This window comes from Furipterus horrens, unplaced genomic scaffold (assembly GCF_987537825.1).
Source record: "Furipterus horrens unplaced genomic scaffold, mFurHor1.1.pri manual_scaffold_10, whole genome shotgun sequence".
Taxonomy (NCBI): domain Eukaryota; kingdom Metazoa; phylum Chordata; class Mammalia; order Chiroptera; family Furipteridae; genus Furipterus; species Furipterus horrens.
This window is the reverse complement of record NW_028327180.1, coordinates 37509549-37532152: the sequence shown is the minus strand read 5'-3', so window position 1 is coordinate 37532152 and position 22604 is coordinate 37509549. Positions and strand designations below refer to the sequence as shown.

The 22604-nt window shown below is 54.1% G+C and overlaps 3 protein-coding genes across 6 annotated transcripts; 2 read left to right on the top strand and 1 right to left on the bottom strand.

Moving 5' to 3' along the window:
• Positions 1 to 3977: 3977 nt before the first annotated feature.
• Positions 3978 to 8945, bottom strand: REEP6 (receptor accessory protein 6). 3 transcript variants are annotated; one of them, XM_090289181.1, is made up of 6 exons: positions 8698 to 8945; positions 5999 to 6092; positions 5781 to 5919; positions 5334 to 5502; positions 5040 to 5126; positions 3978 to 4818 (listed from the first exon to the last, which is right to left on the bottom strand). In XM_090289181.1, exons 1-6 carry the CDS (start codon positions 8810 to 8812, stop codon positions 4793 to 4795), a joined length of 630 nt encoding a protein of 209 aa, XP_090145307.1. In that variant the 5' UTR covers positions 8813 to 8945; the 3' UTR covers positions 3978 to 4792. The 3 variants fall into 3 exon arrangements, with proteins under 3 accessions (XP_090145307.1, XP_090145305.1, XP_090145306.1); XM_090289179.1 differs by lacking the exon at positions 5040 to 5126 and having other exon boundaries at positions 3978 to 4821; positions 8698 to 8943; XM_090289180.1 differs by lacking the exon at positions 5040 to 5126 and having other exon boundaries at positions 8698 to 8942.
• Positions 8946 to 9744: 799 nt separating this feature from the next.
• PCSK4 (proprotein convertase subtilisin/kexin type 4) lies at positions 9745 to 17144 on the top strand. Its single transcript, XM_090288549.1, has 15 exons — positions 9745 to 9939; positions 10225 to 10329; positions 12275 to 12367; positions 12440 to 12568; positions 12657 to 12733; positions 12830 to 12918; positions 13226 to 13398; positions 13490 to 13702; positions 14594 to 14694; positions 14796 to 14899; positions 14969 to 15086; positions 15320 to 15499; positions 15717 to 15841; positions 16110 to 16232; positions 16352 to 17144. The coding sequence occupies exons 1-15, from the start codon at positions 9745 to 9747 to the stop codon at positions 16531 to 16533; spliced, it is 2007 nt and encodes a 668-aa protein (XP_090144675.1). The 3' UTR covers positions 16534 to 17144.
• A 2742-nt stretch (positions 17145 to 19886) lies between these two features.
• On the top strand, positions 19887 to 22446 carry CUNH19orf25 (chromosome unknown C19orf25 homolog). Of its 2 annotated transcripts, none has more exons than XM_090289178.1 (3): positions 19887 to 19976; positions 20149 to 20283; positions 22194 to 22446. In XM_090289178.1, the coding sequence occupies exons 2-3, from the start codon at positions 20151 to 20153 to the stop codon at positions 22418 to 22420; spliced, it is 360 nt and encodes a 119-aa protein (XP_090145304.1). In that variant the 5' UTR covers positions 19887 to 19976; positions 20149 to 20150; the 3' UTR covers positions 22421 to 22446. The 2 variants fall into 2 exon arrangements, with proteins under 2 accessions (XP_090145304.1, XP_090145303.1); XM_090289177.1 differs by having other exon boundaries at positions 19888 to 20052.
• Positions 22447 to 22604: the final 158 nt, after the last annotated feature.

The following is a 22604-nucleotide window of genomic DNA, read 5'->3' as shown; positions in this document are numbered from 1 at the left end:
TTGAGAAAGTGACCACCATGTGTACAGGCAGTGACTTCCTCTTGAAGGAAGCAAGCATGCCACATGTCCTTGCTCGTCCAGAACTGAGCATTCTCCAAACTGACTTCCCGTAAATGGCGATGTTTATTAAAAGATAAAGAATTATGCCTGGCTGCTGTGGCTCAGTGGATTGAGTGCCAGCCTGTGAACCAAAGGATCACAGGTTCAATTCCCAGTCAGGGCACATGCCTGGGTTGCGGGCCAGGTCCCTGGTTGAGGGTGTGTGAGAGGCGACCACACATTGATGTTTCTCTTCCTCTCTTTCTCCTTCCCCCCTCTCTCTAAAAATAAATTTAAAAAATCTTTTTTAAAAAAGATAAAGAATTAAAATGTGCAGATTTGAAACTTGTATCCATAGTAATAAAAAATTGTAATCAAAATAAAAAGAAAAAAAACAGTAAAAAATTTGTAATCATTTCATTAGCCCCACAAAAAAATATTGTTTTCAACAATATTTCCAAACACCAGCTCTAGCGATCAGACATGACTTTCTTTTCTAATTCTCTGCAGAGGGCACCACCCTGTCATCTGCCCTCTCATTGACCCTGTGCCAGCCAGCTGGCCCACAGGGGGACACATGTCCTCTCAAAGGTCTGTAGAAAGCTCTGGGTTGTAACAGCCTATAGGGTTAGATATGGGTCTGCAGATGAGGTTGGCAGAACCACTTTGGAAAACAGTTTGGTCATGTCTGCTCTAGATAGATGCAAATCGCGGTAATAAATCAAACTGATATGTCCATAGCCCAATCCCCAGAATGTGTGAATGAGACCTTATTTGGAAAAATGTAACTAAGGGTCTCAAGATGAGACCATTCTGGATTATCTGGGTGGGTACTAAATCCAATAACAAATGTCCTCAAAAAGGCATGCAGAGTAGAGACAGAGAAGATGGCCATGTAACAATGGAGGCAGAGACTGGAGTGGTGAGGCCACAAGCCAAGGGAGGCTAGAGCCCCCAGAAGCTGGAACAGGCAGGAAGGACCCTCTGCTGGGATCTCAGGAGGTAGTGCAACCCTGTAACGCTGACTCTTCTTCAGAACATGAGAATCTAAATCTTTGTTTTTTTTTAAAGATTTTATTTGTTTACTTTTAGAGAGAGGGAAAGGGAGGGAGAAAGAGAGGGAGAGAAGCATCAACGTGTGGTTGCTTCTCATGCACTCCCAACCGAGGACCCAGCCTGCAACCCAGGCATGTGCCCTGACAGGGAATCCAACTGGCGACACTTTGGTTTGCAGGCCAGCACTCAATCCACTGAGGCACACCAGCCAGGGCTAAATCTTTTTTTTTTTTTTTTTTTTTTGTCCCCTCCTCAGGGCTAAATCTTTGTTGTTTTAAGTGCCCGCTCACATATGTGGTAATTTGTTAAGGTCACCCTACACTTTCCAGTCTCTGACAGGTATAAGCCCCAGAGAAATGAAAGCTGTACTCACCAAAGGCCAGTTCTAGAATATTCCTAGCAGCTTTAGTCACAATATCCCAAAACGGGAAACTACTCAATGCCCATCAACAGTTGAACGGAGCAAGTAAACTTGGCCTATCCACAGAATGAAATGCTGTCCACCAACGAAAAAGAGCAAGTTACTGACAATTCTCACAGTGATGGCGGGTCTGACAGACACAGCTCTAAGTCAGACAGGAAAGGACGAAAGATACTATTGGGGTTGGAGAGTGACTGGGAGCAACTGGCCCTGTTGCCTTGCTATCTCTGAGTCACTGGTTACACTTTTCTGTATGTTCAAATTAAACAAGTCTGAGCGGCTAAAGGTCAATATTTCCACCTGGAGAGGCAGGTATGTGTCTTCCACACTTGTGCTCTTTGGTGAGCTGACCAGGGCTGGGGCAGCAACACCTTTGAGAGCCTATTTCACTGTCCCCTGGGACAGTGGGGTGTAGGGGATGCCGGGTGCAGAGTGAGCCAAGCACAACCATCTCCTCCCCAGACCAAAGCCACACCACATTCTTCAAACAGCTGGGCCAGTGATAAATAGATTCTGAGATCCCTGTCCCCAACACCCATGTAGTCTTCTTAGCAAGTGGGGGCGGGGGGTCATTAATGATTACCTTTGATATTTCTGTTCCTTGCTCTTGACAAACTTTACACCCCTGAGGAAAAGCCTTGCAGGTACCTGCATGGTCCACCCCCAGACTCACCTCCTCTCTCTCCCTTGCTCACTCAGCTCGTTGCACAGTCTCCCTGTTCTTCCTCTGTCTTGCCAGGCACAGGCCTGCCTCGGGGCCTTTGTACAGGCTCCTCTCTCTGCCTGGACCCCCCTGCCCTGATTCTCACAAGATTCATGCCCTCACTTTCTTCATGTCTCTACTCAAATGTCACCTCTTAGAACAGGCCTTTCTCTGACCCTGACATTACAGCCCTGGCCCCCTTACCTCTAGCTGCATTTTCCCCCATGTCATTCACCTCCCTCTAACATGCTATATATTTATTATGCCAACTGTTGCCTCCCCAAACTCCCAGGAGTGGGAATTTTTAATCTCTCTGGGTCAATACTGTAAGCTTGGCTCCTGGATCAAGACCTGGCATACAGTAAGCACTTTTTATCTGTTGAGTGATGGAATGGATTTAAAGCCACTGCTCAGCAGTAACACTCAGCACTTCCATCTCCCTTGTTAAAAAGTTCTCAAAGTTGAGGACATGGGACAGTGGTGCTGGTGACCACACAGGGCTGCCTCCTTCTTTTGGAAAATTGCCTTAGAACCACCAGCAGCTGGGGATAAGCAGGGCCTGGTAAGGAGTGAGGGGCATGACATGTCAAAGGATTGTGAGACCTGGCTGCTGTGTTTAGGCAGAAACTGAAAGTGTCTCCAAAATCATTGCCCAGCACTTCTCAGACAAAATTGCTCCCAGTTGAGAATCACTGAGTTACAGCTTTGGGAGTACCTGCAGGGTGAGGCTTTGTGGTTCATTCTGCTAAACCTCCTCTTGGTTTTGTATCAGTTGTGCCCCACTAGTATGGAGAAGCAGAGCTTGGGTGGCAGGAGCTGAGTGGTGAGAGGGGTGGACCAATGGACACTGTGGGCCCCAGGTTCTCCCCAGCTGTGACTGTCGATGGCTCGGGGTACAAAGCCCACCCCCAGGCTAAAGGTAGAGCTCTTTGCAGGTGCAGTTCAGGCTCCAGGCACCCCTGCCCGAACTGAGACTGCTTCTTGATTCAGCTCCTTTTCCCACCTCACCAAACCCCACAGCTTCCAGCTCAGAATCTGCCTCCAGGGACCTATACTTGCACAGGGGGTGTTCTATACTTTACATATTATTGGATTGGATTTGCTACTCTTTGGATTTTTTTTTCTTGCATCTGTATTTATGCATCAGGCTTATCACCTTTCTCACGTTCCATCTCTGCTTGATTTTATGATCAGGGTCATGGTGGCTTCACAAAGGAAACCTATCTGTAGGTTGTGGGAGGCCCCATCAGTGTCCACCCAACTTCTTTCCCAATTTCCACAATGCCACTCTGGCATTGACTGCCAGCCCCTAGGCCTCTTTGCTGCCTGCAGAGGGATGTTGGATGGAAAGAATGGCCATTCCTCCTGTTGATCCACATCTGTGATCAACAGATGGTGGATAGTTCCTGGCTCCCTCAGCACCTGGGCAGTCTCTCAGATGTCCACTGGACACAGGTTCCCCAAGCTCCAGGTGCCCACAGTTGTTCCAGGCTTGGTCCTACTCACTCCTTTGACTCCTTCCCCTACCTGCTCCCTACTGGAGCTTTCTGGGATCCCCTTCCAGAAAAACAAAACAAAACTTGGGACTTCCAATTCTCATCTCTGATTCATCTTGGTCACTTGGCAAGACCTCTATTCTGGGCTTGTTGTCCTCATTTGTAAAGTGGGGCTTTACTGTCTCATCTCCTGATTAGATGGGATGTTTCCCACAAAGACCCCCTGGTCCCCTCCCCTCCAGGACAGATGGTGAGAGGAGGCTCGGCCAGATGTGCTTTATTGAGCCCTCTCCTAGCAGGCCAGGTATTTTAGCCGCCAGCAGTGCTGCTGGTATCGGAGCCAGGGGTGGTGGTGGGGCCAATTGCAGGTGACTTCTGTGGTGGACTCTGAGGTGGACTCCAGAGGGGACTCAGATTGGCAGGAGACAGGCAGCTCAGGCACCGATATGCTCACTGGGGCCTGCTTTGGGGAACTTTTCTGATGATGTTTGCTGGACTTGGCGGCTTTAGGGGCCAGTTCCTCTGGTCCACTGGGGATCTTGTTGGGGGGCTTCATGGAGATGGCAGTACCAGTGGGGGACAGCACAGTGGACGGGCCCTGACTGGAGGAGGTGCTGGGCCGCTGTGTGGAGCCTGAGGATTGGTGGGCTGCCTGGGAGGGGCCCAAGGAAGTGATGGATGGCTGGGGATGCTGCTGGCCAGGGACCTGGGGCTGACTGGAGGAATTGACTCTTGACCAAGGCTGGGCCTGGGACTTGCCAGGCAGCTTGGAGCCACTGGCAGGACCTGTGGCCCGGGACTGAAGCTGGGATTGGCCCAAGGTGGTACATGAGATTTCAGGGGTTTGCTTGCTTGGGGCTGAAGGAACAGTGGGGGTCTGTGCTGGGGAGTTAGTTGAGGGATCTGTGAAGGACTTGGAATACAATGTGTCTTTTAGCTGGCTGTCCGGCAGGTCTGCGCAGGGGCTGGGCGGGGACTTCATTTGTCCTCCTGGAGCTGGGTCACGCTTACTTTGGCTGCAGTGAGGGCCATGGGGTGAGGTAGATCTGGCCGAGCTCTCAGGCCCTGGGGCTGTGCTCAGCTGCTGGAGAGTGGGATGGAGGCTGCTGGGAGACAGGGTGGGGTCAGCGGCCATCCTTGGCAGGGACAGTCATCTACATGCACTCACACACATGAAGGTACTCATGCATGCACCCACACACAAGTGAACTCTAACAATGCACACACAAACCCATTCATATGTGCACATGCACAGTCACATAAATGCACACATACACACATGTGCACACACATATAGGCCTGACTTCCTAGGGACAGAGGTTACCTATGGTTGGCCCTGAGGGCAGTGGGGGGGCTTCCACCACTGCTGCTGGAGTTATGAGAGCCTGGCTGTGGGCCAGGGTCTGCAAGACTGGTTCCCGAGAGCATAGGAGAGAGAGGGGGGACAGTGAGAGGGGAAGGCAGAATGCCTGATGCCAACTGCCAAAATGCCAGATGGAGGCCAGTCAGAGTCAGGAGGAGGAAAGGCAGGAGCAAAGGCGAGTGGGGGCAGGTAAGCTGAAAGATGGAGAGACAGACTGAGGACAGATGGATACCCCCATACGCTACAAGTGCACACCATCCTGGGTTATTCCTGCTGCCACGTCCAGGGCTCGCCCGCTGAGGTCTCTCACAATGCTGTCCACGGCCTCGTGATGTTTTAGAAATAGCGGACGTATGATGCGACGATACAACATGTGAGCCCCATTCCATGGCCCGGGAATCATGCAGAACAACAGGAAGGCGCACTGTGGGCATGGGCGGCAGTTATGTTCAGCTCCCCTGATCTGTGCTCCATGAGGAGGGATTAGACCTCTCCCTGGGTTGTGTGGACCTAGGCCAGCCCCATCAGACACCCCTTAGGATGGGTCTGACTACCCCCATCAGATACCCCTTGGGATGGACCTGGCCCATCCCCATCAAACACCCCAGGAGGCAGCAGGGCAGGCTCCTCTGACCCCCCAGTCTCTGGTTGCCTGCCTATTCCCAGGAGCCCCCATCCTGCATGTGTTCCAGAGACGCCCACCTTGCCCGCGTAGTAGAAAGGGAACCAGGACAGGAGTAGATCGCTGAAGAACTCGGCAAGCCCGAATAGGCTGTACACTACCCAGTAGGTGAGCCACACAGTGTCGTCCTCCTTGCTTGGACTCTCGATAGCTTTGATTCTGGGGGGAGGTGTGGCAGGGTCAGAGGCAGCCCAGAGACCCTAAACGCCCCCCACATGGAGAGCCCACAGGCACTCACGAAGCATATGCGGGGTACACAAAGCCGATGAGATTGCAGAGTAGAGATGCCCCGTGACCGAACAGAAGATACAGGCTTAGCAGAGTGGTGGCTCCTGCAGAAAAGAGGGGCGTGGGTAGGGGTCTGGCTCACTCCATGCCCAGCCCACAGGCCCTCCAGCTTCTTCTTGGCATGGCAGATGCACCACATGGAATTGTCACAAGCCTCAGTGACCCCTACAGGATGTTAGTTGCCCCACAGCATCTGGCGACTCCCACTGTAGCCCTGAACCCTGAATCTCGTGTCTGTAATTAGTTAACATGTCTGTCTCCCCTACAGTATTGTGAGCTTCTCAAAGGCAGGCAGGATCCTCAGCCCTGGTGGGTACAGAGTAGCTGCTTAATAAACATTTGTTGAATGAATAAGTAATCATCTGCAATTATAACCACCTCACTCTGGGCCCTGTAGGAGGGCTGGGCACATGAGGCCAGCATTTGAATATAACAGGAGAAAAACCTAAAACTGAGGCCATTCTGTTGTTAAGATGTGATTGCTAGTGTGCAAAGGCATCATTCTAATGTGGGGTTTCTCAGTCTCAGCTGACATCCAGGCCAAACCATTCTCTTCAGGGACCTGCCCTGGGCACTATGGGGTGTTGAGCAGTCTCCCTGGTCCCCACCCACTCAATGCCAGGAGCGCCCCATCATGACACCACAGATGTTCCCAGACACTGTCCCCTTGTCTTACTGGGAGGCAGCAAAGGGCAATATAGTCTCTCAGACCTTGGGGAGCCCTTTGCTCTTCCATTCACTCACCACGCGACACTGAACAAGTCTCTCTCTGCTTGGAGATTCAGTTTCCTCATTTGTCAATAGGGTGGTAGTGGCCCTGCCTCGTAGGGTTGTTGTGGCATTAGCTAAATACACTCAGCAGAGAGTACTCCTCCTTTCCACACATTGCTTGAGGGCCTTTTCTGGTCAGGAAAACACTCCCAGCAATGAGGCTCAGAGGAGAATAGTGTGGGGGTGTGGGGAACCAGGAGTATTAGCCACTCTGAAAACAATTATGGTAACTGTCACATTATAGCCTCTCTGGGGCTATAATCAGCAGAGGGAGATAGGAACCACTCTGGACCAAAGGCCAGAGTCATCCACACCCTTACCTCCACTGCGTTAGTTTTTATGCCACAGTCTAGGGTCAAAAGTGGAGAAGGGGCTCCCCAGCTGACTCCTCTGGGTTTCCTCATTACCTGGGGCTGGAGATTTGGCCATCTGGGGCAGGTGGAGCCCAAGGGTTCCCACATCTGGATGAGGGGAGGGGGGAATGTCACCTCTTCCCCGGAAATTGCTAGTCAGGGAGCAGTGGCTCTCCCGGGGCAAGCCTCCCTTCAATCCCTATTCCTGCAGCCTCAGCAATACCAGGATGACCTTGGTCATGGGTTGTGGGGGCATGGCCTGAGATTAACAACAGATGGGCCCAGGTGGCAGGGGCATCCTCCCACACAGCCTTTGCCTCTCTGGGCTTTAGTTTCCTCCCTGTAACTGCCAGCCTCTCTATCAGGCCCCTCCCAATGCGCCCCTCCCCATTTCTCTATGACCTAAATTCTGAAACCACTGGTACCAAGAATGTGGAAAGCCGGGCAGGTCAATGGCTTGTTCACAGGGGCAGGTCCCTGGCTGAACAGACATGAGCTGGGCACTGGGAATCTGGAAGTAGATTTTGGACCCTCCTTGGGCTGCCTAGCATGGGGATCTCCCAGCTGGTGGGAAAATGGGAGGAAAGTGCACTCCCAGCATCTGCACATAGAAGGTGCTCAAACACCCAGCACTGTCCTCACCCAGAGCCCGCCCACCCACCAGGGTCCTTGTGATTCATTCCAGGGGGTCTTCCTAGAAGAGTGGCAGAGTGGGTGGGCCTGGAACACTGCAAAAGTGGGAAGGAAGGCATTTAATAGCTTACTAAACAGTTTCTGGAAGTGGCTGGAGCCACCCCAGGTCATTGAGAAGGAAAGAAGAGATACTAGAATGGAAGTTACAGTCAGGAGTGGCCACAACCCCTTCTCCCTGGGCTCCCAAACAACCCACCTCCAACTCAGCTAACTCTTCGTGCACAGTGGGCCAAAGCCATTGATAGGTCTGAGAAGGCAGGCCAAGGGGGTGGTACTAGGAGGGAAATAATGGGAGAGGAGGTGGGAGTGATCCTCCTTCCGGGAAGGGAGCATCCCCTCTGAGAAAAACAAGACCTCTACACTTGCTTTCAGGCTGTGGGTCATCTGGGAAGGGGGTGAAGAGACACTCAGGGAACTGACTGTCTCTTCCTTCTCTCCCCCACCTCTGGGGTCGGCAGGGCAACTGGAAGAACCGGACTTCGGCCTGGCAGGCACCCAGCGCCCTAAGGGAGGGGGCAGAGGAAAGCCTCTAGACCCGAGGGCTAGAGTGGGGGTGCTACAGGGGCTGAGAGAGGGATTGGTCCTCGCCGGAGATGGCACGGCGGGGACAGAGATAGGGGCTGCGGGCTCACCCAAGGTCGCAGTCCACTACCGCCCCCCAGCCAGGATCTCGATCTCCCCGCTGGACAGTGGGACTCGACCCTCCATACAGCCCAGACCCTGCAGACGGGGCAGGCTAGAGGGGGGCAGGGCCGAGGCTCAGGTGCCCCAGGCTTCAGTGTGCCGGCCGGTGAAATGGGGCGACGGCCCCGAGCGCCCCCGTACGGCTCACCCGCGGCCAAGTACCGCTTGTCGACACCGGTCTTGTCTTCGATCGCCCCTAGTGCTTCGGTGGCCAAGTTCCTCTGTTCCAGAAGGCGCTCGAAGCGCTGGCGCAGTCCGTCCATGGCATCGGCGGGCCGAGGGCCGGCACCCCGACCTCGACTTCAGCACCGCACACCTGTCCCGCCGCGGACGTGCTGCCTTCCGCCGGAGCGAGCCACACTGCTCAGCTCGCCTGCTGGTCTCTGCCCCCTGGCTGGTCTCCGCCTCTTGCCCCTTGCACCGGCCAATGGGAGGGCAGGGCGGGCAAAGGAGGTGGGGCCTGCCCCGTCTCCCCCGCCGCATTGCCCTCTGGCCGGCCGCGGCCGCGGCAGCGGCGACTTTGAAGAAAGGGGGCGAGGCTTGGTGACCGAGTGCGCCGATTGGCCAAGCAGTAGTGGGACGTAGCTGATTGGAGGGGTGAGGTCATGGCCGGGGATTATTGGCTGAGTGGTTGTGTCAGAGGAGCTGGGGAGGATAGAAGAGTGCTGGGGTAGGCGGAGCTGGTGGGAGGGCCGGAGAACGGCGAGAGATGATTGGATAAAAGGGAAGGAATTCATTGGCAAGAACAGAGGGGGCGGGGCATACTATAAAGGGGCGGGACGGAATCCGAACGGTGGGTTTGGCGCGGAACTAAACTGAGGAGGTGGAACTCTAAAGAACAATTCTGGTTGGACGGGAGAGGAGGCAGGGCTGATTCTAGAAGAAGGGGTGTGTGGGAAGGGGCGAGGCTAAAAAGGGACGGACTCAATCATAATAACAGTGAACCCGCTCCTCTGAGTCAAAAGAATTGGGTAATTTTTCAAGTGTGGAGACTGAGATTCCAGAGGGTTTGGGTCTGCGTGTGTCCACCCTCTCATTTCTGTCGGATCTTTGTGCCCCTTAGAGGGAGCCGCAAGGGTCCCTGGGAGCTGAGACTTTTCAGGGGTTGCTATGGCACCAGGAACGGGGCGGGAGCTTGGGTCGACCAGGCGGTTTGGCCTGGGGGAGGGGCTTCTGGAGGCCCCGCCCCTCCACTATGCCGCCCACCCAGACTGCTCTTTGGCTGCGGCTGACCTTGCCCCTGTGCCTGACCCTCGTTTTCTCCCTGTCTATGGGATTAGCCTCGGCCCGGGCTCTCATCTATGTCAGCAGCTGGGCGGTGAGGGTGTCCCAGGGCTACCGGGAGGCCGAGCACCTGGCGCGCAAATTCGGCTTCGTCAACTTGGGGCAGGTGGGTGGGACCCTAATGGACGGGAGGGGACGGGAACTGGACACCCCAAGACCCTAGACTCCTGACAGACTGGAGGTGCTCTCTCAGGTCCCCTAGATATCAAGAACCCCCAACCAATCCCTGCCTCGACCAACTTCAGATTCTAGGACCCCCAGAGGGCACCTGAAGCCCACATCTGGGTACCAGGTTGTGGGAGGATGCAAGCAAGGGGGCTGGCCCCTGTCCTACCGGACTCCATCAGGGGAGTCGTGTCCCAGCGATGCAGCTGCACCCCCACATTCACAGATCTTCCCTGACGGGCAGTACTTCCACCTGAGGCACCGGGGCGTGGTCCAGCAGTCCCTGACCCCGCACTGGGGCCACCGCCTGCGCCTCAAAAAAGACCCTAAGGTGAGCCTGGCCTTGAGGCTGCCTCCTCGGGGTCTTAGCCACCCCGTTATTCTTTTTCTCCTATTATTCTTGTGATTGTTATGAATGGCTGCGACCTTTGGCAACTCACCTGCTCTCTCTGAGTCTTGGTTTCCACCTGGTTCTCCACTCTATACAGTTGGGACCAAGATGGGGAAGATCTATGGAGAACAACGGATCACACGTGTGCACGGTGCACACTTTAGGGCCTAGCACACTATCAGCATTTCTTGTCAAACCCCACCTTCCCTCTACTACTGCATCCTGAAAGATTAAGGTTCCCAGGTACCCCATAAAGAGGTATAGTTAACATTCTAGTTCATGGGATAGAGGGAGGGGAATTGGCCCATTTTGTACAGGGAACCGTTGCAAAGAGAAGGGATCCTGCCTTGAAGTCACCCAATGAGACCGTGGCTGAATTGGGACCAAGCACTATCTCCAGACACTCAGAGAAATAACAGGTTAAAGGCCTTAGATGCCAAGCTGAGGTTTTGAGGCTGAGTCTGGCAAGCCCTTGGAAGTTATAAAGGGGTATGAACTCACCTAGGGGGCTGATTGGTAAGGAGGCAAGAAGCCTGACTGTTTAAAACTCTCGTGGTATATTGGCAAAAGAGAACTGGCTAGTTGGAGATGTGGTTTGCAAGAGAGAACCCAGGGCTTGCCAATGGATCAGATACATGGGACAAAGGAAGAGAAGTCAGGGCCAACTCCCAAGGCTGGAGCAGAGCAAATGGGGAGACAATGATCCTGATTGTTGAGATGGGGGAAGTGAACATGAGGCTTGGGGGCAGGTAGAGAGGTAGGAGATCAACAAGGAAGAAAGAGCAAAGGTCTGAGGGATAGCAGCCCAGGCAGGCAGAACAACATGTGCAAAGGTCCTGGGTGAGGCAGCCACTGTGGTAGTAGCAGAGGGAGGCTAGTGAGGATCGGACAGACAGGGCCTTGTGGGTCCTGGAGAGGGCGGTGGTGAGCCATGGGAACGTTTCAACAGAGAGTGCTGCTGCTATGTGCTGAGAGTGGGTTGGAGAGTGGGTGGGGGAGGGCAGCTAAAGGACCAAGGAGTGGTAGAGAGAAGTGGCCACTGCAGGTGGGAGATGGGCAGGACTCGGGCAGAAGAATCTAGAATAGGAACTTGAGAAGGGGCAGAGTTGGGATTCCAGGACCCCCAGCCATGCCAGGCAGTGGCCAATTGTCTGTGGACCCTGGGAACAGGTGCTCCAAGTGCCTTGGTCCCCTCTGAAGGCAGAGCCCCAGGCATGTGGAGACCCTGGAGAGCAGCCCCAGAAAACACAGGGTCCTAGGCCCTGTCCCATGCTACAAGGGCCCCAGGACAAGCAGTGGACAACCCAGACACACATTTCACTCCAACCACAGCCTTATGGACAGTCACCCCTTGGTGGACCCTGAAAAGTGGACTAGGAAGGCCCTAGACCAGTGGTTCTCAACCTTCCTAATGCCGTGACCCTTTAATACAGTTCCTCATGTTGTGGTGACCCCCAACCATAAAATTATTTTTGTTGCTACTTCATAACTGTAATTTTGCTACTGTTATGAATCGTAATGTAAATATCTGATATGCAGGATGTATTTTCATTGTTACAAATTGAACATAATTAAAGCATAGTGATTAATCACAAAAACAATATGAAATTATATATGTGTTTTCTGATGGTCTTAGGTGACCCCTGTGAAAGGGTCGTTCGACCCACAAAGAGGTCGTGACTCACAGGTTGAGAACTGCTGCCCTAGACACAGGCTTGGGCCCTTTGACCAGGAATTGGGGGGAAGGGCCCAGATGAGCAGGTCTTCTTAGTCCATAGGACAGGACCCTCTAAAGTGAATATGGGTGTGAGAGCAGGATAGCTGAGGGGAGGGTGGGCTAGCCCTATTGGTCCAGCCCCCTCTCTTGGCGCATGTTCCCCTCCAGGTGCAGTGGTTTGAGCAGCAGACTCTGCAGTGGCGGGTAAAGCGCTCCTTGGTGGTGCCCACTGACCCCTGGTTCTCCAAGCAGTGGTATATGGTGAGCAAGCTAGGCCATGTGGCTGGGCTGGGCCATGCCAGAGCCCCACTAACTCTAGCCCACCTGACACAGAACAACAAAGTGCAGCCAGACCTAAACATTCTGCAAGTCTGGAGTCAGGGGCTATCGGGCCAGGGTATCGTGGTCTCTGTCCTGGATGATGGCATTGAGAAGGACCACCCAGACCTCTGGGCCAACTATGTGAGCCTGCAGTGGGCTGGGACAGGGGCTGCCCCTCCCCAGTCCCATTGCCAACTCCTACCTCCTCATATCCCCACCCTACCCCCAGGACCCTATGGCCAGCTACGACTTCAATGACTATGACCCAGACCCCCAGCCACGCTACATACCCAGTGATGAGAACCGGTGAGCCATGTGTCCCATGGGGCCTGGGGATGGCCCTTGTGTCCTGTGGGGGGCCAGGTGAGCTGTGATGGGTACCACTCTCTGCTCTGGCACCAGGCACGGGACCCGCTGTGCTGGGGAAGTGGCAGCCATAGCTAACAACAGGTTCTGTGGTACAGGCGTCGCCTACAATGCCCGAATAGGAGGTACTCTATCCTGCAGGGACAGAGGCTGGACCAAGTGGCACTGGGTGGCTGATGGTGCAGGGAGAGTTAGGAAATCAAGTCGGGGAGGAAGCTTCTTGGTGCCTATACCCTCCAGGGGAGGAAGCTTTTTGGTGTCCATGCCCTCGTCACTCAGTAATTCAGGGGCCCTAGGTTCAGGGTAGGGACTTCCAGATGCCCCCACTCCCTGAGAACAGAGAGAGGAGCTGGCCAAGGCATCTGGAGCTGGCCTGGACAGGCAGGAGCACCAGCAGGGCTGTCTACAGAGGACTGACAGCTGCCTGTGCAGGCGTGCGCATGCTGGATGGCACCATCACTGATGTCATCGAGGCCCAGTCACTGAGCCTGCAGCCGCAGCACATCCACATCTACAGTGCCAGCTGGGGCCCCGAAGATGATGGCCGAACCGTGGAAGGTCCCGGCATCCTCACCCGAGAGGCTTTCAGGCATGGTGTGACCAAGGTGAGCAAGGACCTAGGGCTTTGGAGGGCCTATACCCGCATGAAGGGCTGACGCCCACATCCCCTGTCCTTTGTTCCATCTCCATCTGCAGGGCCGAGGTGGGCTAGGCACGCTCTTCATCTGGGCATCTGGCAATGGTGGCCTACACTATGACAACTGCAACTGCGATGGCTACACCAACAGCATCCACACACTCTCTGTTGGCAGCACCACCCAGCAGGGTCATGTGCCCTGGTACAGTGAGGCGTGTGCCTCCACCCTCACCACCACCTACAGCAGTGGCATTGTTACTGACCTCCAAATTGTGAGTGGACCCTGCCACCATGCTCGCCTCCTTGGACAACCCTGGTTTCCCCACCTTCCCTCTTGTCTTCTCCCACCTTCCCTTCTGTCCCTCCAACTTCCCTCCAGTTCTACCCCACTTTCTCTCCTACCCCCTGCCTTCCTTCCAGTCCCCCCAACTTCCCTCCTGCTTCCCTGCCTTCCTCCCTACCCCCTGCCTTCCCTCCAGTTCCCCACCTTCCTTCCTGTTCCCCCCACCTTCACTCTCGTCCCCCTAATTTCCCTCATGTTCCCCTACCTTCCCTCCTATACCCCAACCTTCCCTTGTGTCCCCACTTTCTCTTTTGTCCCACACGTTCCCTCCTGATCCCTCACCTTCTTTCCTGTCCCCTTATTTTTCCTCTTGTTCCCCATCTTCCTTCCTCCCAGGGATTGCTCTTGCAGTACTGGAACACAGACATGGGTCCCAGGCCCTGCCCCACTGTTGCCCCTTTACACCCACCCCCTGCCTGTGTTTCCAGGGTGTGGACCTGGGCCGCATTCAAGCCCTTCCTCTGATATAATGTTCTGTGATGCCTTCTTGAGTCCCTGGTTCTGTGTGAACAAGGGCTGTGTTTTTTGTTTTCTGTTGTTGTTTTTTTGTTTGTTTGTTTTTTAAGATCTTATTTATTTATTTTTAGAGAGAGGGAAAGGGAGGGAGAAAGAGAGGGAGAGAATCATCAATGTGTGGTTGCCTCTCACATGCCTCCAACTGGGGACCTGGTCCACAATCCAGGCATGTGCCCTGACTGGGAATCGAACTGGCAACCCTTTGTTTCGTGGGCCGACACTCAATCCACTGAGCCACACCAGCCAGAGCAGGGCTGTGTTTTCATGTAGACCAGGTCCCCAGAGTCCTGATCTCTTCCCCCAGGTCACCACAGACCTGCACCACAAGTGCACTGACAAGCACACGGGCACTTCAGCCTCTGCCCCATTGGCTGCAGGCATAATCGCTCTGGCTCTGGAGGCCAAGTAGGTGACAGGGGGGACCCTACCTACCACCATGCGTCAACCCTACCTACCACCATGGTCCCACAGTTGTGACCCCAGCTTACACTCTTACCTGCCCCCAGCCCATCCTTGACATGGAGGGACATGCAGCACTTGGTGGTTCGTGCATCCAGGCAGGCACATCTCCAGGCTGAGGATTGGAGGACCAATGGTGTGGGGCGCCAAGGTGCGACAGGGCTGGGTGGAGGTGGGGACACCATGCCCATAGCGCATGTAACAGCCCCCCTCAATGCAGTGAGCCACCACTATGGCTACGGGCTGCTGGATGCTGGACTGCTGGTGGACTTGGCTCGAAAATGGCTGCCCACACAACCCCAGAAGAAATGCACCATTCGGGTCTTGCACACCCCCACGTGAGCACCCTCTTCGGTCCCAGCCACTGTGCACACCTACTTCCTCCCCATTCCTCCCCCCATGACTGTCATTAACACCCAAGGGGAGGACACATGGAAGGCAGGCCCTGAAGCCTCAATAGAGTCAGAGAGGGGCTCGATAATCTGAACCCAGACCCTGCCAGCTGGCTGCCTATCCCCTCAGCAGGCTGGCAGGAGGGACCCTGACCCTCCCACCCCCATGACACCCCCAGCCCAATCCTGTCGCTGATGCACATAAGGAAGAAAGTGTTGGCCTGTGCTAGTCACGCCAACTACATCCGCTCACTGGAGCATGTGCAGGTGCAGCTGTCACTGTCCTACAGCCGCCGGGGGGACCTGGAGATCTCACTCACCAGCCCCATGGGCACCCGCTCCACACTTGTCGCCATCAGGTACAGGGGCAGGGACCTGGCCCTATGGTTCCACACAGGGAGGGCCTAGTCCAGTGTGGGGTCTGGCATGGCCTGCTCAGGGAGGGGTCAGTCCCATGGGAGCCAATTCTACAGCCAGCATTTGGCATTGCAGCCAGACACTTGCTGTGTCAGTCACACCTTCATGACTGTGGTTCCAAAGCCCCTCTTTTGCCCCACCCACACCTTTCTGTCCCAGACCCCTTGACACCAGTGGCCAAGGCTACAACAACTGGATTTTTATGTCCACCCACTTCTGGGATGAGGACCCACAGGGCCTGTGGACCCTGAGCCTGGAAAACAAGGGCTACTATTTCAACACGGGTGAGAGGCTGGGGGCTCTCTGGTTGGTCTTGGTTACCCCATGGCAGAAGGGCTCCCACTGGTCTCCTTGGATATTAAGTGTCCAGTAACCAGAAGAAATAGCTGTTCAGTTACCAGCCTGCAATGGCTTTGGGGGGCTGGAGCACCATCTGAGTCTGGGGCTCCAGGATGGGGTGGAGATGGCTGGGAAGTATGGCCCAAATTGGCAGGATCAGGCCACCAATAACCTCTCCTCCTCATCTCTGTGCTCACCATGACCCCTGCCTAGGGACACTGTACCGCTACATGCTGCTGCTCTATGGGACAGCTGAGGACATGACAGTGCGGCCCACAGGCTCCCAGGTGACCAGCAGTGTGTGTGTGAAGTGGGACACAGAGGGGCTGTGCCAGGGTGAGTGCCCAGTGTGTCATGGCCCACTTTCTGGCAGTGTGTGTGTGCAGCCCAGGGCAGGTGGGTGGGTCAGGGCTGCAGGCTTTGGCCTCACCTCTGTGTCCATGTCCCTCTTGCAGAATGCCACAGCCCCACCTCCATCCTGGGCCACCTCTGCCTCTCCCACTTCCTTTCGCAGTATTTCAGTCACACCCAGAAGGCAGTGACTGCTGGGTCTGGGTGCCTGGCCACACCCACCCTGCATGTGTGGTCCAGTTGTCACTTCTGCTACACCTGCCACAGCAGCTTCCTGCTCAGCTGAACCACCTGCTGCCTGCCATATATACTGGATGAGCATGGGTGCTCCTGCTCAGGGCCCACCCCTGACAAAGGCCATCCCCAGCCCACTGGACTACCTACCCTTGCTATGGAGGCCACAGCCTGACCCAGGCCATGGTGCTAGCACTGCTGGCCAGAGCCTTTGGGAGCCCCCTCCTCTGCAGTGTTTTCTCCACAGACTGTCCACTTCCCTATGTGAGCTCCCTCACCCCCAGCACTGGAGGCCACCCCTGTTACCCCCAGTCCCAACTTCTGGCTGGATGCCAGAGACATCCGGCAAGGAGAGCCAATGTACACCTTGGCTTAGACCTTTGGTGGGCACTGCTGCCCCGCTCTCTCATTCCAGATCAGTGGCTGGGGTGAAAACCTGCCTCTGGATGGCCCTGGATGGCCATCAGACCCACAGGCCTTGGGTGGCTTGTGTGGAATTCTGCAACCCAGAATTGGCAGGTCCAGGTGAAAGAGAGAGAGAGAGAGAGAGAGAGAGAGAGAGAGAGAGAGAGAGAGAGAGAGAGAGAGAGAGAGAGAGAGAGAGAGATGTCTAGTTATACAGTTGGGATTTTGGGATGGGGGTGGGGTGGGATGGGACAGAGGTCAGATCACAATCTTGACCATCCCTTCTCAGACCCAGAATCTGGGGGGAGGTGGAGGGAGAACCAGTGACACTATCCAGAGTCTTGGGCATTATGTCTGACCTCAGAGTTTGCAAATAAATGTTGAATAGGAGGTGTCAAGTCTGCAAGTGCCCCACCCCAGAGGACCCAGCAACCCACAAAGGAAAGGGTATCAGTTTGGGGCCCAGAGATCCCTGATGTGGGGGGTAGAGTGGGGATGGGTGGGGATTCCCAGCAATGCACGCATGCTTTGAGAGCTGAGCTTCTAGGACCTGGCTCACATTCCTCCTTCCATCCCATTGACACTGACAAATAGCAGAAGAGTGTCTTTGAGCTTCCAATAATTATACTCCGTTCTCTGAAGGTCGTGGGGAATCTGAGGGAATTATGCTCTCATCCCCCCATAGCCTTGACTTCCCCATTTGTAAAATGGGTTCCCACCTCTCTGGAACAGAAAGAGGATCTTGAGGTGTGGGGGTGGGAAAGGGGGTACAGAATGAGCTATTAAATGTCCCCCCTCTGTCCTCACACACACCAATGGAGTAGAGACAAGTTTGTCTCAATTTTCAGAGTGGGGAGGGGATCTTCAGGAGGAAGTAAAGGCTGGCCTGTGCCCTTAACTATGGGACTTCACTCAGGCTTGGAGGGACTGGACTCGCATATTGTAGGAGCCCACAGGCCTCAAAAACCACTCCCGTTTATGGCCCTGGGAACCTGGGAATTTGCCCTGCCACTGGGCTCAGGTTGGCCAACTTCAAGCCTTGAAGGGAGGAAGGATGTGTTGAGGGCTTTGCAGTTGGACAGAGAGGCTTAGGCCTCAGCACTCAGAACCAGATACCATTGTGGACACTGGCCTAGATCTGTTTGGAGAAGGAGACATGGGGGCCCGGTTGGACCCACAGGAAGCAGGTATCCAGCAAGGGAGAAGAGAATCTCATCTCCTTCCATCATCCTCCCCAGTTACCCTCACAGTGTGTCCCAGGAACCCAGAGTCTCCCCCCACTTAGCCCCTAGCTCTGGATTTAGGTCTGTGGGTAAGCCTGGCCCTGGCAGTGCGAGACTGTGTTCAGGCACACCTGGCCTCCATCTCAGAGACTCTGTGACCTCCCCTGTGCCAAGTACCAATAGCACATGTTTCACCAAATGCTTGTGAGGATCACAAGAGGCAGTTTTCCCACCTGACACACAGTAAGCACCCAAAATGCACCAGCTTGGGGCAAGCCCTTGGGAAACAGTTGGGCAGGCAACTAAATACAGTTACCAAGTGACCCAGAAATTCCACTTGCAGTTATGTAGCCAGGAAAACTGAAAGCAGAAATCCATAAAAAAACCTGTACAAGTGTGTTTACAAAGCAGGGTTCACAATGGCCAAAATATGAAAGCAACTCAAGTGTCCATGATGAACAGATAAATACGTAGTCCCTCCACACTGGAATATTACTCAGCCATGAAAAAGAAGTGAAGCACTGACACTCACTACAAAATTGGACTTTGAAATCATGATGCTCAGTGACAGAAGTCAGACACCCAAGGCCACATAGTGGCTGGTTCCATTTATGTGAAATGTCCAGAACAGGCAAATCCACAGAGACAAGAAGTGGATTAGTGGGCGGCGGGGGGGAGTGACAGCTAATAGGCTTTTTTTTAAAAAATTAATTATTTTATTTTTAGAGAAGGAAAGGAGAAAGAGAAAGAAAGAAACACCACTGTGTGGTTGCCTCTCACTTGCACCCCCAACTGGGGACCTGATGTGCTACCTAGTCATGTGCCCTGAGTGGGAATTGAACCAGCGACACTTGGCTCCCAGGCTGACGCTCAATCCACTGAACCACAGCAGCCAGGGCCTAATAGGCTTTTTTGGGGGGTGAGGCAAATGTTCTAGAATCAGACTGTGGCGATGGTTGCACAACTGTAAGCATATACATGTGCATGTTCCCAAAGCACAGAATTTTACACTTTAAACGGGTGGACTTCATGGTATGTAATTTACATTCAGCAAAGCTGTTAAGCACACAAAAATGCACACACACACACATACACCAATAGTCCTGGTGGAGTAGCTCGGTTAGAGCATTGTCCCCATAAACCAAAGTTGCGTGTTCAATCCCTCGTCAGGGCACACACAAGAATCAATCAATGAACACATAAATACGTGGAACGACAAATCATTGTCTCTTTTTAAAAATCAATAAATAACGTTTTTTTAAATCGCCCTCTGCTCTGAGCCTGTCTTCGCATTCTAGCCACGACTGACCATCCAGCACCAGCCACAGGATGGAGAGGGAGTTTTAGAAGTGAGAGGAGCGATTTTGACCCAGATCCAGCTGGCGAGACGCTGGCATGTGTCCTGCGTCCCTGGTCACCTTGCTGGTAATTCGCGCAGCTAGCATTCACTGAGCGCTCACTCTGCGCCAGGCCACCTTGAGTGAACAGGAACTTTGTTACCACGACAACCACGTGGGTTGGGGATTGTGTCCTACTTTTGCAGAAAACTGGGCCTCGGATGCTTTGGTATGCAAGAAGGGAAGCTGGGACTGGACCTCTCGCCCACCTCTTGAATTTCCAGGCTGGGCGCGCGGGAGAGATTGAGGTCGCGTCTTCCCTGCTTCCGGTTCAGCCACAGCTCCTTTAGAGTCACACCCGGTCCCCCGCGGGCGCGGCCTCTTTAAGAGGAAGCATGACTTCGCGACGACTGGTGGACCGGAGGAGGAAGAGGCCGGAAGTTCTCGTCAGGGCCTGGAGGGAGGGACCGCGCTCCTACCGGAAGCGGAAGTAACCTCTCTGGCTCCAGCAGCTCTGGGCAGGCGCCCAGGTGAGACGAGGTGGCTTCAGCAGGGAAACTGAGGCAGAGGTGGACCACCCCCGGCCCCAGACGCTGAAGGGGCGAGGCGAGTCCGGAGGGGCAAGGAAGGGCGGGTGTGTAGAGTTTGCAAAGGCCGAGAGATGGACTCCTCCGTGACGCGCCTCCGTTCTCTCGCCTCCAGGGATGATGGGCTCGAAGGCCAAGAAGCGCGTGGTGCTGCCCACTCGCCCGGCACCCCCCACGGTAGAGCAGATTCTGGAGGATGTACGTAGGGCTGCCGTCGAGGACCCGGTCTTCACCGCCCTGGCCCAAGAAGGTAGGGGGAGCCGAGGACCAGCAGGGGCTGAGGCCGCTCCAAGACCCCAGCAGCGAGTTAACGCGGGATGGGGGAGTCGGGGGCGAAGCACATCCCAGCTGCAGCCCGTAGTAGCAGTTCGGTAGAAACCGTGGATTTGGAGCAGAGGTGGCGCGATCTTTACCCTCTCTGAGCCCCTTCTCACAATAAAGTGGGATGCGGCTTCAGAGGGACGTCTAGGACCGGGGTCTACAGCCAGATTCTGCCCAACGCCTGTTCTTGTAAGGCCAAGAAGCTAAAACTGCATTTTATGCTTTCTAATTCTTGGGGTAGGAGACTATTTCGTGACAAGTGGAAGTGGTATGAAATTAAGGTTTGTGTTGGTTGCTGATGTGGATCTGGCTGCTTTCAGGACATAATGGTAGAGCTGAGTAGTTGGGACAGACTGACTGGCTAGCTCTGCAAAACCAAAACTGCATTGTCTGGCCTTTTGTGGAAAACGTTAGTCCCTTGTGCAGATGGTAGCAGGTCAGTGACTGACGGCTTTGGCCTACAGTTGTTGGGTGAATTTTGTGTTCTGGTGGATGTGGTTTGCTTACTCATTTTTTAAAAAGAATTTATTTTATTTGTTTTTTAGAGAGAGGAGAAGGGAGGGAGAAAGAGAAGGTGAGAAACGCTGATGTGTGAGAGATACATCGATTGGTTTCTTCTCGCATGCCCCCACCCTCCCACCCCCTCAACTGGGACTTGGCCCGAAACCCAGGCATGTGCCCTGACTGGGAATCAAACCTACAGTCTTTTGGTTCTCAGGCCAGTGCTCAATCCACTGAGCCACACCAGCCAGGGTGAGATTTGTTTATTCATTAAACAAACCTTCATTAAGAACTGACTACGGGCCAGGTTCTATTCCAAGCACTGGGCAAAAAGTGAACAAAAGAGGTGAAAGTCCTGTCCTCAGGCCATAGGGATCAGAGATAGTAAACAGGAGTCTTGAGGGAAATATGAAGTGAGAAATGCCATGGGAAACATTCTTTAAAATTAAGAGTAAAAAATTTAGTTATTTGCTTCATATAACCACATTTGAAGTGCTCAAGAGACACCTGTGGCTGCTGCTGTATTACACAGCTCAGATGGAAGACTTTTCCATCACCAGTGATGTTCTGTTGGATGGGCAGCCTCAGGAACATAAGTTGTATATATCCCCAGACTGGGTCATCCGAGGTTTCTTGAGCTTCAGCTTAAGAATCATGGGCAGGTCCGCCAGCATTTAGAGGATGGGGAAACTGAGGCACCGGCCGAGCTGGGGCTGCTCAAAGGAGAGGTGCCTCCTGTGTTCTTATCTAGGACTGCATTTAGTCTCCATGTGCGCTGTAAAGCAGGTGGGAAAAAAGTGATAAATAAATATCAGAGTTTCCAGGGCCTGTGCCAGGCATTTGGCCTGCAGGGGTGTGATAGCAGACAGTTGCTGAGCAGGGCAGGCCATGTTGTTCCCATTCACATAGGCCAAAGTAGAGCAGAGAGGACCTGGATATGTCTCTGGGTGACCCTAAAACTGTGCTTTTTCTGTTCTGCTCCCCTACCCCTCCCCATTCTACCTCCTTTGGCTGGGCACACTGTTATTAGGAAGTGGGGTCACCTAGAGACATATTTCCACACCCTCCTGCTTTTGTGGTCTCCTGACTATGAGTATTGGATTTTTCAAGGTTCCAGGGGCACAGGATAGTTTTTCTGGGAGTAGGAGGTTGCATGTTAGACTGTGAGAACAGGAATGAGTGCCAGCCTGCTCAGTGGTTCCATTGTGGGGTCAGTGCCCAATCCCATGAAGTGCCTCTTCTGTGACCCATACTTTCTGGTCACATACTTTGCTGGGGAGGTAAATTGAGCTTTCTCTCTGCCTCTTCCCTAACCAGAGGGCTGTGTTCTGTCCCCAGACTCCTCAGACCCCTCTTGGAGGGCTGAGAACCCTGAGGCCCAGCAGGAGCAGCTGTACGAGCAGAGCCAGACCTTTGTGGCCACCAACCAGCGGCTGAGGCAGGCGGGTGATGAGCTAAGACAGAGGTGTGACGACCTTCGGCAAGCTGGCCAGGAGCTGGAGCAGGATGTCATCCAGGTGAAGCAGGTGGCACTGTCAGGGGCCACGGCCGCCTCCTCAGGCTGACCTGGCCCTTGGGCTCACCTAAGCCCACAGCCCTGAGACAGTGCACCCCACAGCCTCCTGGAACTTTTGGTCCTGTCCTGGCACATCTTAGACATGGGCCTCCTGAGTCCCAGAAGCAGATTCTGGGCTCTGTTTCATGGACAAGCCCCACCGTAGTACTCAGAGACCTCAGGGAACAGAGCCT